Below are 15,485 nucleotides of genomic sequence, written 5' to 3' on the forward strand. Positions count from 1 at the left end.
AACAAAGGTCAAGAAGGACTACAGGTAACTTGACGACAGGCAATGTAAAAACTAGGCAGCATGAAGATAATTAAAGTGGAAAGAGAAATTTTAAAGAGCCTTTGAAGAAGCTGCTTTGTTTGGGCTGTTAGCCTAGGATAATCTAAGATCCTGGACTCAGAGTTTGTGTGTGAAGAAAGAGCTGTATGAGACACAAAACCAAAAAGATTTTTTTCCCTTCTTTTACTTGGAGATATATTGGAAAGATGGCCTTGTTTCTAAATGTTAACTTATCTTTCAAATTTTCATTTTTACCATCTGAGTGTTTCCCACACATTCCAGTAAAATTCTGTTTCTATAGTTAGAGTGATTAATATAGGTCCTCATTAGCGGGTTCTGGTGCTAGGCTTCCTCCCCTTTTGTACCTGCAAGACACTTTGCTTTCCAAGAGTCTGGAACCACATAACTACGTGGGGCTTAGTTACAGATGAAAATAAAGATCAGTTTTAAAATAAACTTGAAAAGACATTGACTTCCTTATAGGAAAGAATATGAAAATTTTGTTTTAGAGTAAGGAAAACATGAATCGCTTTCCATGATGACACAAAAGGACACTATTAAAAATAATGATTTTGCTCTAATAGGATATCTCCTATTTTTATATCATAAACCCTTATGCTATGGCAAATCAAACTATTACAATAAAAGCTTCAAATTTTAGTTTCCATTGTCAAGATTTTAATTCTCCTTATATGTTCAGAAAATGAGTGAGCAGTGATAAACAGCCTATTACAGTAACAATAAACTTAAGCATTAACATGATTCCTGTAACATGTTGATGTACCCTCAGATCACAATAGACTCAAGTGATCCCTAGGAGAGTTTAAGAGACTCTAAATCACATGGTAGGAAATTGATCATTCCCCCCGCCCCCACGGTTCAGGGTTTATGGATTCAAACTGAGTCCTTTTGGGTTGAAAGTGCATTCCTTATCCATTAAATAATTAGAGCTGCTCCATTCATATATCATTTTTAAAAACCAAAACAAGCAAATAAACAAACAAAACCCCAAAACCAAACAAACTGCCTTCAAGTGAATTCCAACACTTGATGACCCCATGTGTGCAGAGTGGAACTGCTTAATTGTGTTTTCAAGGCACTGGTCTTTGTGAGACAGATCGTCAGTCCTATCGGAGGCATCTCTCGATTCAAATCACCAAAATTTCAGTTAGTCATCCAAACTTCTGTGTGTTTGTCACAAAGGAGTTCCCTTACTATCACTTACTCATCTCTAAATTTAACTGTTAAATTCATTAGAAAGGGGATGGTTCCCTTTCTCTAAAATGAGGATAAACTTCAGTTTTATAAAGCTGATGAATGCTCCACAGCTCACCCAAATGCCTCGCATGGATTTTTAAATATAAAATCCAAGGTTTTATTTTGACATTTTGTCAAGGAAGTATCACTCGAGCTTTTTATGTGGAGATCACAGCACTTCTGACATAACAGGTATTGTTGTTGTTGTTATTAGGTGCTGTGGAGTCGTAGACGACTCATAGTGACCCTCTGAATGAAAGGCCTGAGCGCTGTTCATACATAGAGTTTCCGGAGGCAAGCCTTTTCTGAAGGTATATCTACCTTTATGTGGAGGGCCATTTAGTCTTGAAATTAAACTATTATCTAAAAACATTTTCAGGAATATGTGTGTGGAATCCTCATTCATCATGGAAATTAGACATTTTATTTCAGAAAAAGTAGTCTGTAGGGACATAGCAGAGGGCTCTTGTGGCCTGGTCAGTAGGGAGATGTGCTGTTAACTGAAAAGAATCATCACTGGTCATTTGAATCCTCATTGGAGAAAGATGAGGAATCTCCATGTGATCTGGAGCTTATGAAAAGCTCCTGCTGGAGGCCCACCTCGGACTCACTTCTGACAGGACATCAGTTGGTTTTGAATTGTATCCAAGAAGTTCAGATAAATGCAGAAAGCACATCACAAGTTAAAAATTGCTAATTACGACAGAAAATTCTTTTCTACAGAAATCTTTTCTCCTACAGTCGTCATGGGTTTTTTTAAAAACTATATATGCTGCTGTTGTTAGGTGACATCAAATCAAGTACAACTCATAGTGTTCATAGATCTGAACCTTATCCTATCCAATGGCATCCTTACAATCTGACTCTCTCAAGCACCCTGCTACAGTCACTGTTTCCAAGCATGATGTCTCTTTCCAAGGAGCCTTTCCTAAGAACATACCGAAAGTATGCAAGACAGAGCTTTGCCATCTTTGCCTCCAAGGAGAATTCTGGCTACTCTATTTCTAATACGTATCTGCTTGCTCTTTTGACATAGGATATTCAATCTTCTTCTTTAATATCTAATCCATGTTGAAAACTTTAGTCCTTGATCTTCTGCAGTAAGAGCTTCAGGTCTTCCTCACTTTGAGCAAGCAAGGTTGGATCATCTGCAAAATGCAAGTTGTTGATGAGTCTTCCTCTGATTCTAATATCACATTCTCCTTCACAAATTCCAGCTTCTCAAATGATTTGCTTATTATGCAGTCTTGAATAAGTGTGGAGAAAGGATACAACAGTGACACATACCTTTCTTAGTTTTAAACCGTACTCTGTTCAGACAACATTTTCTTGGTATCAGTTTCCCATGAGCACAATTAAGTGTTCTCGTTCACTTAAAGTGAAAGTGTAACGTTCTTTACAATGTTAGCCATAGTTTGTTATGATCCACACATTCAACTGCTTTTGCATAATCGGTAAAACATAATTAGGCATTCTTATGGTATTCTCTGCTTGCAGCCAGGATCTGTCTGCTGTTAGCAGTTATATCCCTGGTGCCATGGCCTCTTCTAAATACAATTTTAACTTCTGCAGTTCTTGGTCAATGTGTGGTTCTAGCCATTTTAAAATGATTTTAAGCAAGATTGTATTTGCATGTCATTGTTGTTGTTATGTGCCGTAATATTAATGATATTATTTGATCATTTCTACATTCTGTTGGATCACTTTTCTTAAGAATGGGAGCAAGTGTGGATTTTTCCAATCAGTCTGCCAGTGTCTGTCCTCCTAATTCTCTAACACAAACTGGTGAGCACATCCCAGGCTGCATCTAATAGTTAAAACATGTCGATATTTTATCAAGTCCTGGGGCCTAGTCTTTTTCCAATGCCTTCAAGGCAACCTGAACTTCTTCCTTCATTACACTTGGCCGATCTTTTTCAGTAGTGTTAATGCCTCAATATGTATGAACCCTTGTATTGGGCTATGCTAATCATTTCATTTGAAGATGAGTTTCCAAGAAGCTAATGAAAACACTTGTCATTCCTCACTTTAAGGAAGGTGATAAAGGAGCAAGGACAATGTGGAGACAGCCAGAGCTGACCTTTACAAATTCAATAAAGGATAACTGTCCCCGTCATCATCATCCATGACTCGAAACCAATCCCCATGATGTCAGACATGTCCCATGCAGTCCCACATCTGTTTCTCCTATCAGGACTGTTTCAAGCCATTCTTGCTCCCCTATTGGGTCAAAAATTCATTTCAATAACACAAAGACTATACAGAGCCATATTCCCTATTATAGGATTTATTAATGAAGTTAACAGGTTACACTGATGTTGGCAACAGGATACAAGGTCTCAGTCTGGACAGCTTTGGCAGTGTGCTCAAAGCCTTTTCGCTTCGGTCTCAAGGCTTTAGGACAGTGTTTAAGCTCTTTTTACCCTGTCAACTTGGTGTCTTCCTGCAGTCCTCTAGCAAGCCTGGCTGAAGGTTTCTAGAGCTGGTATGGGGTAGGATTCCCAAGGTCATTTCTTCCTCATGGCAGGCAGGTCTCTGCTCCAGTTGCTGCTGCTGCTACTCCAATAGGCCCTAACCTGTACAGGAATTTTTGGCCCCTGAGAATATACACTCTACCTTCTCTGCTTCTTCGCTGAGGTGAGAGTCCCAAAATTTGCCACTAAATCTGCTTGATTTAGTGGTGTACTTTATGGCATGTAGTGTGTCAGAAACTGTTCCTTACCACTAGGCCACAAGAATGTTCCTATGTGGCTAAGCTAACATACCCTAGTCATATCCCCACCCATCCACATGGCAAAATTAAAATCATTCAGTTGATAGAAAATCCATTTGTAATATTAAACCACATAAGCACTGCAGTAGAAAATATAAGCAAATGAAACAAAAGATAGATAGATAGATAGATAGATAGATAGATAGATAGATAGATAGATAGATAGATACAGAGATATTGTCAGGTTGACTGTGGCTCATAGCAAACCTATGAGACTTACTTTAACCTGAGCCAATCGCCATTCTCACTATATCTGACATTCTGACATACCTGCTCCCATTACCCTAGTCTCTGTGTCAGTCCATCTCATCCAGGGTCTTCCTCACCTGCTCTGAAGAGTGATTTCTGAATATTCTAATTCCAAAGTTGTTATGTACCATGGAATGTGAACCTATCCATACCTAAACATCCTCCAGATTTAGGTTTTCAGAGGCAATTAATCACACAGAAGGAGACATCCCATTACTCCCACATGGGGCAACTGGTGAATTTGAACTGCAGACCTTTGGGTTGGTAATGATTTACTTACCACTGTAATTCTAATTCTAAAAGGATCCTGACTCCTGAAAGCAGAATTACAAATAATCCCTGAGTGGACATAGTTCGGGTTCACACTATGAAAATTTTAAAAAAAGCTTGAAATATTGTTCTTTTAACCCTCTGGTGTGAAAAAAATTTTCAAAACCTAGTAGGTACGCCGGCACATAACAACAAAACAATAACAAGTAGGTATATATGCTTTGATATTTTACCAAGAACTATAGAGACTCTGGTTAGCCCCAAAAGTCAATATAAAAGTGTGATGAAAGTTGTTGCAAAGAATAAGGTTAGTGTTTATGTAGTAAATAAACAGATCAAAGTTGTCAGATGAGATGAAAGTACTTTTGAAACTTCCTTTCCCATTTTTACCCCGCATGTCATTTTTTTTAAATCTCAATTTAAAAATATGCCACAGGGGAATATATATATTCCTTATTTAAAAATGCTTTTAATAGAAAGTCAGCTTATAGCTTGCTACAAAAGCCTACTGTTCTATATTGCATTTCTTTGGTAAGATAAATTACACTAAAAGGGTCCATAATTAAAGATTATCTTTTATAAAATGCACACATTAAGTCTTTATTCACTGCAGCCTTTTTATTATTAAAGAGTAAGAATTTATATAGTACATTTTATCTTTACAAGTACCTTGGAAAATATTAAATAATTTTTGTAGTTGTATTAAAAAGGTATACTATCTGCATTTTTCAAGTTGGTCTAGAAAAAATGAAGGTTAAGTGATTTGTGCACAGGCACGGATGAGGTTGGTGTCAGTCAGGATTAAAGTATTTCATTTTGTCTGCACTCCACTAGACCATGTCTCATATAGACTGGACATTGTAGTGCGGTGGGGTTGTTGTTTTTTTTTCCATTTTCTAAGCAGAAAATGGAGCAACAATCTTATGATATTTTTAGGTTAAGTTCTCAAAAACAGTAACAAATAAAAATTACTAAAGAGAGTCAATAAATATACAGAAGCAAGATGGAAAGACAAACAATGTGTGATAATATAGATAACAATGATGATAAAATTTCAACCAGTTCTTGGAGTTTAGACTGGAAGGAGGAGGGGGAAAGATGAATCTGAAGAGCAGTTTGCATAGATTAAAGAATGAAGAAATACTCTCATTATTTACTGTATGCATAATATAAAAGATTAAGTAAATGTCTACATTTATTAAATAACTTATTTGATGAATTGATAGATGTTCATTAAATCAATACACTTTTGTTTCTGAATTACTAATTCATTTCATTCCTTTACAGAATGTGCTCTGGAGGTTTAAATTCTCTCAGCTTAAGGGATCTTCAGATGATGGAAAAACTCGTGTAAAGCTGCTATTTCAGAATCTAGACACCAAACAAATTGAGATGAAGGTAGGGAACTTAGTTTATCTAACTGAACTAATGATGTGTGAAGTAAAAATTTAATGGTTAGCAGATCAAAATTTTTGTTCTACTGGTATACATCTAAAATTAAAAGTCTTACATTTTTAATAAGTTTTAAAGACCGTGCATCAATTTTCTTACAAAGACCATAGTCATGTATACTAATACATATTTGATAATGAAAAATGTCATTAGTTAAAAACATTGAACAACTGACAATAATATATTTATTACTTATTAGATAATGACTGTAAATAATATTTACAAATAGATAGAAGTAAATAAAATAACTACAAAAAGGTCTTTATAAATTGCATTAAATGCATCATCAATTTCCCATAATATTGAAAGCATACTTATCTTTTATTTGAGAGGACCTTTGTCCTAATATTCAAATTCATTGGGTTGTCCTTTTAAAATTATGAACGATTTATTTTTCCATATTCTGTGTATCTTCCCAAACTGGATAATAGCCTCTAACAGCAACCAAATGATTTTTTAAGTACAAGGTGAAATCCAATTAGGTCACACCCAATTGAAAGCAAGCTGACCACACCCAAGAATCAGCCAAAACAAGGAAACACATCTTTGTGGAATCTAGCTTCTCCACACATTTTCCCAAACTAGATGTTGTTGTTGTTGTCATGTGCCGTCTTCTAGTCGCTTGCAACTCATAGTGACCCTATGTACAACAGCCCTAAACCCTGCTCTGTCCTGTGTCATTCGCACTGTCTCTGACACTCCCATAGCGATTACCCCAGTCACTGAATCAATCCAACTCATAGAGGGTCTTCCCCTCCAGAGCTGTCCCTCCACCCTCCCAAGCATGATGTCCGTCTCCAAGGACGGGTCCCTCCTTATAACATGTCCAATGTATGTTAGGCAGAGACTCAGAATCTGTGCCTCCAGGGAGCCACCCGGTTTGACCCTTTCAAGGATGAATCTGTTTGTTTTCCTAGCTGTCCTCAATACTCTTCTGTAGCATCACAGCTAAAAGGCATCAATTCTCCTTCTATCCTCCCTAGTCATAATCCAACTCTATGATGCATAACAAGTGATTGCAAAGACCTTGTATCAGACACACCTTAGTCTCCAAAGAGACACCATTGCTCTTCAGAACTTTGGAAAGGTCCCTAACAGCAGACTTTCCCATCGCAATACATCTTTTAATTTCCTGGCTACTGGTGCCAAGAGTGTTGACAGTGGAGCCAAGCAAACTAAAGTTGTGAACAATCTCAATCTCTTCACCATCCATCCTGATGCTGCCAATTGGTCCAGTGGTAAGAATGTGTGTCTTCTTGAGATTGAGCCTCAATCCATATTGAAGGCTACAGTCCTTGACCCTCTACAGCAAGCGCTTCAGGTCCTCCTCAGTTACAGCAAGCAAGGTGTGTCATCTGCATAACACAGATTGTTGATAGATCTTCCACCAATCCTGACCCCACAGTTCTCCTCATATAGCCCAGCCTCCCGGATACTCTGTTCTGCATACAGGTTGAAAAAGTATGGAGACAGGACACATCCCTGGTGTATGCCGTTCCCAATTTTGAACCATGCAGTGTTTCCTTGCCCCGTTCTGACGACTGCCTCTTGGTCCAAGTGTAGTTTTCTTATTAGCATGGTGAAGTGGTCTGGGATTCCCATTCTTCTCAGAGTCAGCCACAGTTTGTTATGGCCCACACAGTCAAACATCTTTACATAGTCAGTGAAACACAGATAGACATTCCTCTGGTATTCCCTGCTTTCAGCCAAGATCCATCTAACATTACCTACAATATCCCTAGGGTCATGACCTCTTCTAAATCCAGCCTGGATTTCTGGCAGTTCTCTACTGATGTACTGTTCTAGTCGTTTCTGGATAATCTTCAAGTCGAATCTTGCTTGCATGTGAAATCAATGATACTGTTTTATATTTTCCACACCCTGTTGGGTCACCTTTCTTTGAGATGGGAACAAATATAGATCTCTTCCAGTCAGTTGGCCAAGTGGTTGTTCTCCAGATTTCTTGGCACAACTTGGTGAGCACATCCAGATCAGCATCTGTTAGCTGAAATATGTCAATTGGTATACCATCTAGTCCTGAGGACTTATTTTTTCTATTTCCTTCAAAGCAGCATGAACTTATTCCTTCATCACCACAGGCTCTTTCTCATGTATGTTTCATTAAATTCTTCTGTGTCTGCCAATTTGTGTTGATACAGTGACTCAGTATATTCTTTCCATCTTCTTTTAATACCTCCTGGATCATTTAATATTCTGCCTAAAGCATCCTTGATTATAGCAACTCTAGGTTTGCATTTGTTCTTAAGTTCCTTGAGCTTAAGAAATGCGGAGCGAGTTCAGCCTTTTTGATTTTCTGACTTCAACTCCTTGCACCTTTTGTTGTAATATTTTACTTTGTCGTCGCATACTGCCTTTTGAAATCTTCTATTCAGCTCTTTAATATCTTGAGTTCTTCCTTCTGCTTTGGCTTCTCTGCGCTCCAGTGCACTATTCAGAGTCTCTTCTGACATTCATTTTGGTCTTTTTTCCTCTTCTGTCTTTGCAACAACCGTTTGCACTCTTCCTTGATGATACCCTTGATATCCTCCCACAACTCATCTGGTCTTTGCTCATTAGTGTTCAAGGCCTCAAACCTGTTCTTGAGATGGTTCTGAAATTCAGGTGGGATAGACTCAAAATCCTATTTTTGTTGCCTTGGATTTGGTTTAATTTTCCTCAGCTTCAGCATGAACTTGCATATGAGTAGATGGTGGTCTGTTCCACAATCAGCTCTGGGCCTAGTTTTCACAGCTGATATTGAGCTTCTCCATTGGTTCTTTCCGCAAATGTAATTGATCTGATTCCTATGCATACCGTCAGGTGAAATAAGTCTATAACCTGCGTTTATGTCTCTTAAAAAACATATTTGCTAAGGATAAGTCATTGATTTTGCAAAATTCATTCTCTCTCCAGCTCCATTTTTGTCACTGAGTCCATGTTTTCCAACTACTGATTCTTATTCTCTGTTGCCAACTTTTGAATTCCAGTCAAGATGCATTATTATCAATGCATCTTGATTGCATGTTTGATCGATCTCTGACTGTAAAAGTTGGTAGAAATCTCCTGTTTCCTCTTCTTTGCTTATGATTATTGGTGTATATATCTGAATGGTTGTGGTATTCACTGGACTTCCTTGTATGTGTATGTATATTATCCTGTTACTCACAATACTGTACTTCAAGATGGATGTAGAAATTACTTTCTTAACTATGAAAACAACTCCATTTTTCCTCATCTTTTCATCTCCGGAGTAATATATCATATGATCATTCGAATCAAAATGCCCCATGCCTGTCCGTCTCATCTCACCAATGCCTAGTATGTCAATATTTATGCGTTCCATTTCCTCCTTAACAATATCTAATTTTCCTACATTCATGGTTCTCACATTCCATGCCCAATCACTGGTGTCTGCTTACAACTGTTCCTCTTCCTTTGTATTTCCATACTTGAAAGCTCCACCTCTTTTGCCCTTTTTGTTATTCTATGTGTGTTCTGTTGTACATAGGGTTTTTAGAGGCCTCCTATTTTAGAAGTGGATGAACAATCCTTCTTCCTAGTCTGTCTTAATCTGAAACTATCAGCAGCTGACATGTTTGGAATCACAGAAGCCAAGGAAGCTTCAGATACAAGCTATCAGATTAAGGGCTGGACAATGGGAGAAAGATGTTGAAGGGAGTGGGTAGAAGTGGATGGGTATTCTGGTGGATAGTGGAGCAGGAAAATAACTGGGTCAAGACATTTATGCAGAGGCAGGGGCCACACTGATACTTCCCAAACTAGATACCAGCTCCAAACTGCTGACCAAATGCCTTTTTAAGTACAAGGCCACATCCAGTCAGCTGACACTCTATTGCAAGCAACAGTCCACACCCAAAGCCTCAACTAAAACAAGAAATCACACCTTTGCGAGAGAGAGCCTGGTGCAAGGGCCTGTTTTTTTTAAAAACCCATTTTCCTCTAGAGGGGTAAGGTCTTGTGTTGGATGGGGGTTGGCTCTGTATTATTTGGTTGGTGCTGAGTGTGGGCCAGAAGCCTCTTGTTGGAGAGTCTGATGTGTGGGCCTGGGATTTTTTTAAATGTACTTGGCTTAGGAGGGTTAAGTTCTTGTGTTAGATGGGAGTCGGCTCTGGACTCTTTGGTTGGTGTTGAGTGTAGGCTGGAAGCCTCTTGTTGGAGCCAATAAGAGCCGGTACACTGGCTAGGGGTTTTTATTAAACCCATTTGGCTTTGGAGGGTGAATACCTATGTTGGATGGGGTTTGGCTCTGGACTGGTTACTGCTGAGTGTGGGCTGAGTGTTGGAGCCAATGAGAACCTGGTGTGCGGACCTGGCTTTTAAAAAAAAATTCATTTGGCTTTGGAAAGGTGTGTTCTCGTGTTGGATGGGGGTTGTTTCTAGACTTTTGGTTTCTGCTGTGTTTGGGCCAGAAGTGTTTTGTTGGAGCCAATGAGAGCTTTTTGCATGGGCCTGGGATTTTTTAAAATCCATATGGCTCTGGAGGGTGAGTTCTTGTGTTGGATGGGGTTGGCTCTAGACTATTTGGTTGGTGCTGAGTGAGGCCTGGAAGCCTCTTGTTGCAGCCAATAAAAGCCTGGTGTGCAGGCATGAGGCTTTTTAAAAGTCCATTAGGACCCTCGGAACTGTGGTCCTTGAGCCTGGTCTTAAGTATGTTTGAAATGAACATTCTCCTACGTGGTGCAGCACTGTTCTGGCATTTCGCTGTATCAAGTTTACTTGGGATTGCTGTGATATTGAATCGTGTGTCATTGGTGCCTCAAATACCATAATGATTACACATGGTTAACAATGTTTGGTAGAGCTCACAGATTAAAACAGGTTTGGAAGCAGTAGTGACATCCACTTGCTTAACATGCCTGTGGAAACTCTATGAACTTAGAGAAAGGACCCTACTTATAGAACAGGGTAAATCTTTTGTTTACAGGGTTGCTATGCATTGGTACTTAACAACAACATTTAACGCCAGGCACTAGTCTCCATTTTGGAGTTTGGTAAAGTGGCTGGACTCTGTAATTCGTTGCTCTTGTTTGGGTTGAGGGCCCTATGGAATGTTTTGTTGTTTTTTATTTAAGCCTCTTGTCCCTTGAGGGACCTTGTATTTAAAAGTTGGGCTCAAGGGATTACATTTCAATTCCTTCTTACTCTTTTGGAACATTCTTCTAAGTTGTACAGTACTCTTCTTTCAGTTTGCTGTGCTCGAATAATCTGAGTTTGCTGTGATGCTGAACCTTGTACCACTGGGATCTCAATTACCATAATAGCTGCCCATTGTGGACAGGTTTTGGTGGAATCCCAGTCTAAGAGAGGCTGGGAAGCGGGTGTGGCATCTACGTCCTAAACCACATGCCTCTGGAAACGCTATCAACTTGGAGAAAGAATGATAGTTATAGAAATATCTTTTGTTCATAGTGTCACTATGAGTCATGCTCTACTCGACCACAATCAACAACCGGCACTTTAAGAAATTGTATTTACAAATTAAAGTTCTCCATTTTACTGTAACTTAAAGGATCTAGAAAAAAAATTTAGAAAAAAACAATCACAGAGTCTAGACCCCATGATGAAAATTCTTGGAGTTAATAAAAACCTAAAACAAAGAAAAGAGCACATGGAATTGTATTTTTAATTTTAAATCAAAGCTATTACAAACACTGAATGTAAAAGGAGTCAATATTTTAAATAAACAGGAAAATTCTATTACTTTAATATGTTAGTTATCCCAGATTTTCAGAGAAAACTATATACTTAATAATTATTTTTCGTAAAATGCGTGCTAACTGTGAAATGATTTCTCTTTTAATATTTGTTTAATTTTTTTGCTTGAATATTTAACCACATAGTTCCCTTAACATTTAATGCTTAATGAAATGGCTTGAGGAGTTTCCCTTTGATTCTGAGAGAGGACTCTAAGGCTTTGGGGCTGTGGAATGGAACATTTATTCTTACCACCGATTGTTTGCAAAAGTAGCATATAGTTCTAAAATTTAAGATAATTCTGTTGTATACCAATATCCAGGAATTTGTGGCTGAACTTTATTTTTTTTTAAACAAATTCTTTTTCTTTCCATTTTACTCCATTTTTCTCTTACAGGAAAACATAGGAAAACCACATATTCTTACATGAAGGGTTTATTTGTATGCTGCTCTGCTTACTTGAAAATGTTTGTTATTTATGTACATTATAGTTAGATTCTAGTAATCCAAAGTTTAGTGGCTTGTACCCCCATAACCAGAGGCTCCTTTGAAGACCAGCCTTTTAATCCACTTCTAGAAGGTTACAACCTTCAAAACTCTGAGGAATGGCCCTGCCCTGCTTGTGGAGCCACTATGAATTGAAATAATCTATGATGAATAACAATAGCTTTACATGATAAAGTCTATTTGAAGTATCCTTCTCCCACATCTTTCCTAAGTGTGTACATACACACACACACACACCTGTGTTTTACATGTTGTTTCATTATTCATTTTGTATCTCTGTACCTCCAAATGTGCCCAATGGACACATGTGGTTAGAAAGCATGAACTAGAAATAAAGAGCAGATTGATATTGAAAAAATAATTAACATAGTAGCTTTCTACAAAAAATTAAGGACTGCAGCTGCCAGTGTGGATTGAAGGCGCAATATCAAGAAAACAAGATTTTCGTCACTGGGCCAATTGGCAGCATCATGATTGATGGTGAAGACATCAAGATTGTTAACAGCTTTAGTTTGCTTGGCTCCACAGTCAACACTCTTGGTACCAGCAGCCAGGAAATTAAAAGACAAATTTCATTGGGAAAGTCTACTGTCAGAGACCTCTTTAAAGCACTGAAAAGCAATGATGTCAGTCTAGAGGCTAAGGTGCACTTGATCCAGGTCATGGTCTTTGCAATTACTTGCTATGCATCTGAGAGCTGGACACTGACCAGGGATAATAGAAGGAGAATTGATTCCTTTGAGCTGTGGTGCTGGAGAAGAGTATTGAATATACCATGGCCTGCTAAGAGAACAAACAAATTCATCCTAGAGAGGGTGAGGCCAGGCTTCTCCTCAAAGGCAAAGATTCTGGGCTTCGCCTGACCCATTGTGGATGTTATCCAAGGAGGGACCAGTCATTGGAGAGGGACACCATGCTTGGGAGGGTGGAGAGACAGCGCAAGAGAAGACCCTTGGTGAGATGGATATTGTTTCAGTGACTGGGGTAATGGGAGTAGATGTGTCAGAGACAATATGATTGGCATAGGTTAGAGCAGGGTTTAGGGCTGTTGTACATAAAGTCACTATGATTGCAGGTGACTCAAAGGCACATAACAAAAACAAGATGAAATTTATTCCTATTATAAAAATGTAGCACAAAATCAGGCAAGGTTGCATTCTGTTGTCATAGGGCCACTGTGAGTTGGAGAAGACACAACATTACCCAACAACAGTTATAATTTATAAATGCATGTGTACTTTCTTGATATTTCATGTGTGCATTTATGAAGTAGTGATCGGCCGTCAAAGGCAGTGCAGCTTAATAAAGAATACTTATATCATTGGATGAAACAGTGGCAAATATATTTCACCCTTAATTATCTAGTTGTGAGATACTGTTGAAATCCCAAAGACAAGGAGTTCAAATCTAGCTGTTCTGCAGGAGATGAATGAAGAGTTTCTTTCTGGGCAATCTACTATCTCTCAAAAGCCGGATGGTCAGCAGTGGGTCAGTTCCAAATCAACGGCACACACAACAATAATCTCAGAAGATAAACCTCATTGAAAATTATTCTGCTGTCAATGGCACACACAACAACAATAATCTCAGAAGATAAACTTCATTGAAAATTATTCTGCCGATGCCACAGAAGCGGATGAATAGGTCTGACATGAGAAGATGAATATTGAATGTGGGAACAAGAATTGTTTTAGGGCTAGACATTTCACCTATTCCTGAAACTGAACCCCAGCAGCTGAGCTTGCTCTTCATAGAACCCTGGGAGCCCCACTGTCATTATTGACATGACTGAGCTGTTTGTGCTAGAAAAAATTTAGAAGCAGATGGTGCAAGGAGGGCAGTATAATCAAAGCAAAATGTCATCAGATTGAGAATTCCACATCTCTCATGTACATGAATTAGGGACCATTAAATGTGCCTCAGTGCAGAGGGATAGGAGTAAGAGGAGCTGAAATGAGACCATTCTCTCAATTTTCAAAATACCTTCTGAAATTATTTTCTCACCAACTCTCAACAGACCTGGAATGCAAAGAAGTTTTTCTTTGCTTGGTTTTATGAGCATTCCCCAGCAGGCTGATAAATTGATCCATTCCAGAAAAATAAGGTTGTTTCTTTTAGAATGTCTGGGCATGACATCTTTGTTTTGGTTTTGAGTCTATCATAACTGTGAATATAGAGAAAGAATATATTCAAAGTCCTAAGAAAATCTAGCTGAATTCATTCTTTATAAGCACTGTAACTATCAAGTCTGTTATTAAAATGTTGACATTTTAGAGATGAGGAGAGTAAGGAGAGAGAGGGGGAGAGAGAGAGAGGCTGAATAATGTGTCTATTATGACATGGCTGATAAGTGATAGGCCTCAGACTGAAATGCAACATTCTTGTACCTTGAATCTGACACCAATCATCTCCTGATATCACTTTACTTCATGAACTTCCTACTACAATTAAAGGGCTGTTGTTATGTGCCATTGAGTCACCTGAAACTCATAGTGACCCTATGTACAACAGCCGTAAACCCTGCAGTATCCTTTGCCAATCTTAGTGTCTCTGACACAACTACCACCATTACCCCAGTCACTGAAGGAATCCATGTCATCCAGGATCTTCCTCTCTTGCACTTTTGCTCCACCCTCACGAGCAGGATGTCCCTCTCCAAGGACAGGTCCCTCCTTGCAACATGTCTAATGTGGGTCAGATAAAGCCCTAGAATCCTTTCTTCCAAGGGGTAGCCTGGTTTTACCCTCTCTAAGACATACCCTGTTTGTTCTCTTAGCAGTCCATGTTATATTCAATTTTCTTCTCTAGCACCACAGCTCAAAGGCATCAATTCTCCTTCAGATTTCCCTAGTTATTGTCCAGCTTTCTGATACATAGCAAGTAATTACAAAGACTATTGCCTGTATCAGGTACACCTTAGTTTCCAGACTGACATCATTGTTCTTCAGTTCTTTAGAGAGATTTCTGACAGCAGACTTTCCCAATGCAATGTGTCTTTTAGTTTGCTGGCTGCTGGTACCAAAAGTATTAATTGTGGAGCCAAGCAAACTAAAGCAGCTAACAATCTCGATGTCTTCACTATCTATCATGATGCTGCCAATTAGCCCAAGGTGAGAAGTTTTTTTTTCTTGATGTTGAGCTTTAATCCATAATGAAGGCTGCAATCCTTGACCTTCTGCAGCAAGCACTTCAGGTACTTTTCAGTTTCAGCAAGCAGGGTTGT

General features: G+C 38.7%; 1 protein-coding gene across 1 annotated transcript in view; it reads left to right on the forward strand.

The window, feature by feature from the left end:
• Positions 1-15,485, forward strand: part of SNTG2 (syntrophin, gamma 2) — a 644,399-nt gene that overhangs the window by 566,881 nt on the left and 62,033 nt on the right. Inside the window, exon 16 of the mRNA XM_006882917.1 lies at positions 5,876-5,986. Within this exon, the coding sequence (XP_006882979.1) occupies positions 5,876-5,986 (111 nt within the window). The remainder of the gene's footprint in view (positions 1-5,875; positions 5,987-15,485) is intronic.

The sequence above is a fragment of the Elephantulus edwardii genome, unplaced genomic scaffold (genome assembly GCF_000299155.1).
Source record: "Elephantulus edwardii isolate Elephantulus edwardi_28Jun2011 unplaced genomic scaffold, EleEdw1.0 scaffold00025, whole genome shotgun sequence".
NCBI lineage: Eukaryota > Metazoa > Chordata > Mammalia > Macroscelidea > Macroscelididae > Elephantulus > Elephantulus edwardii.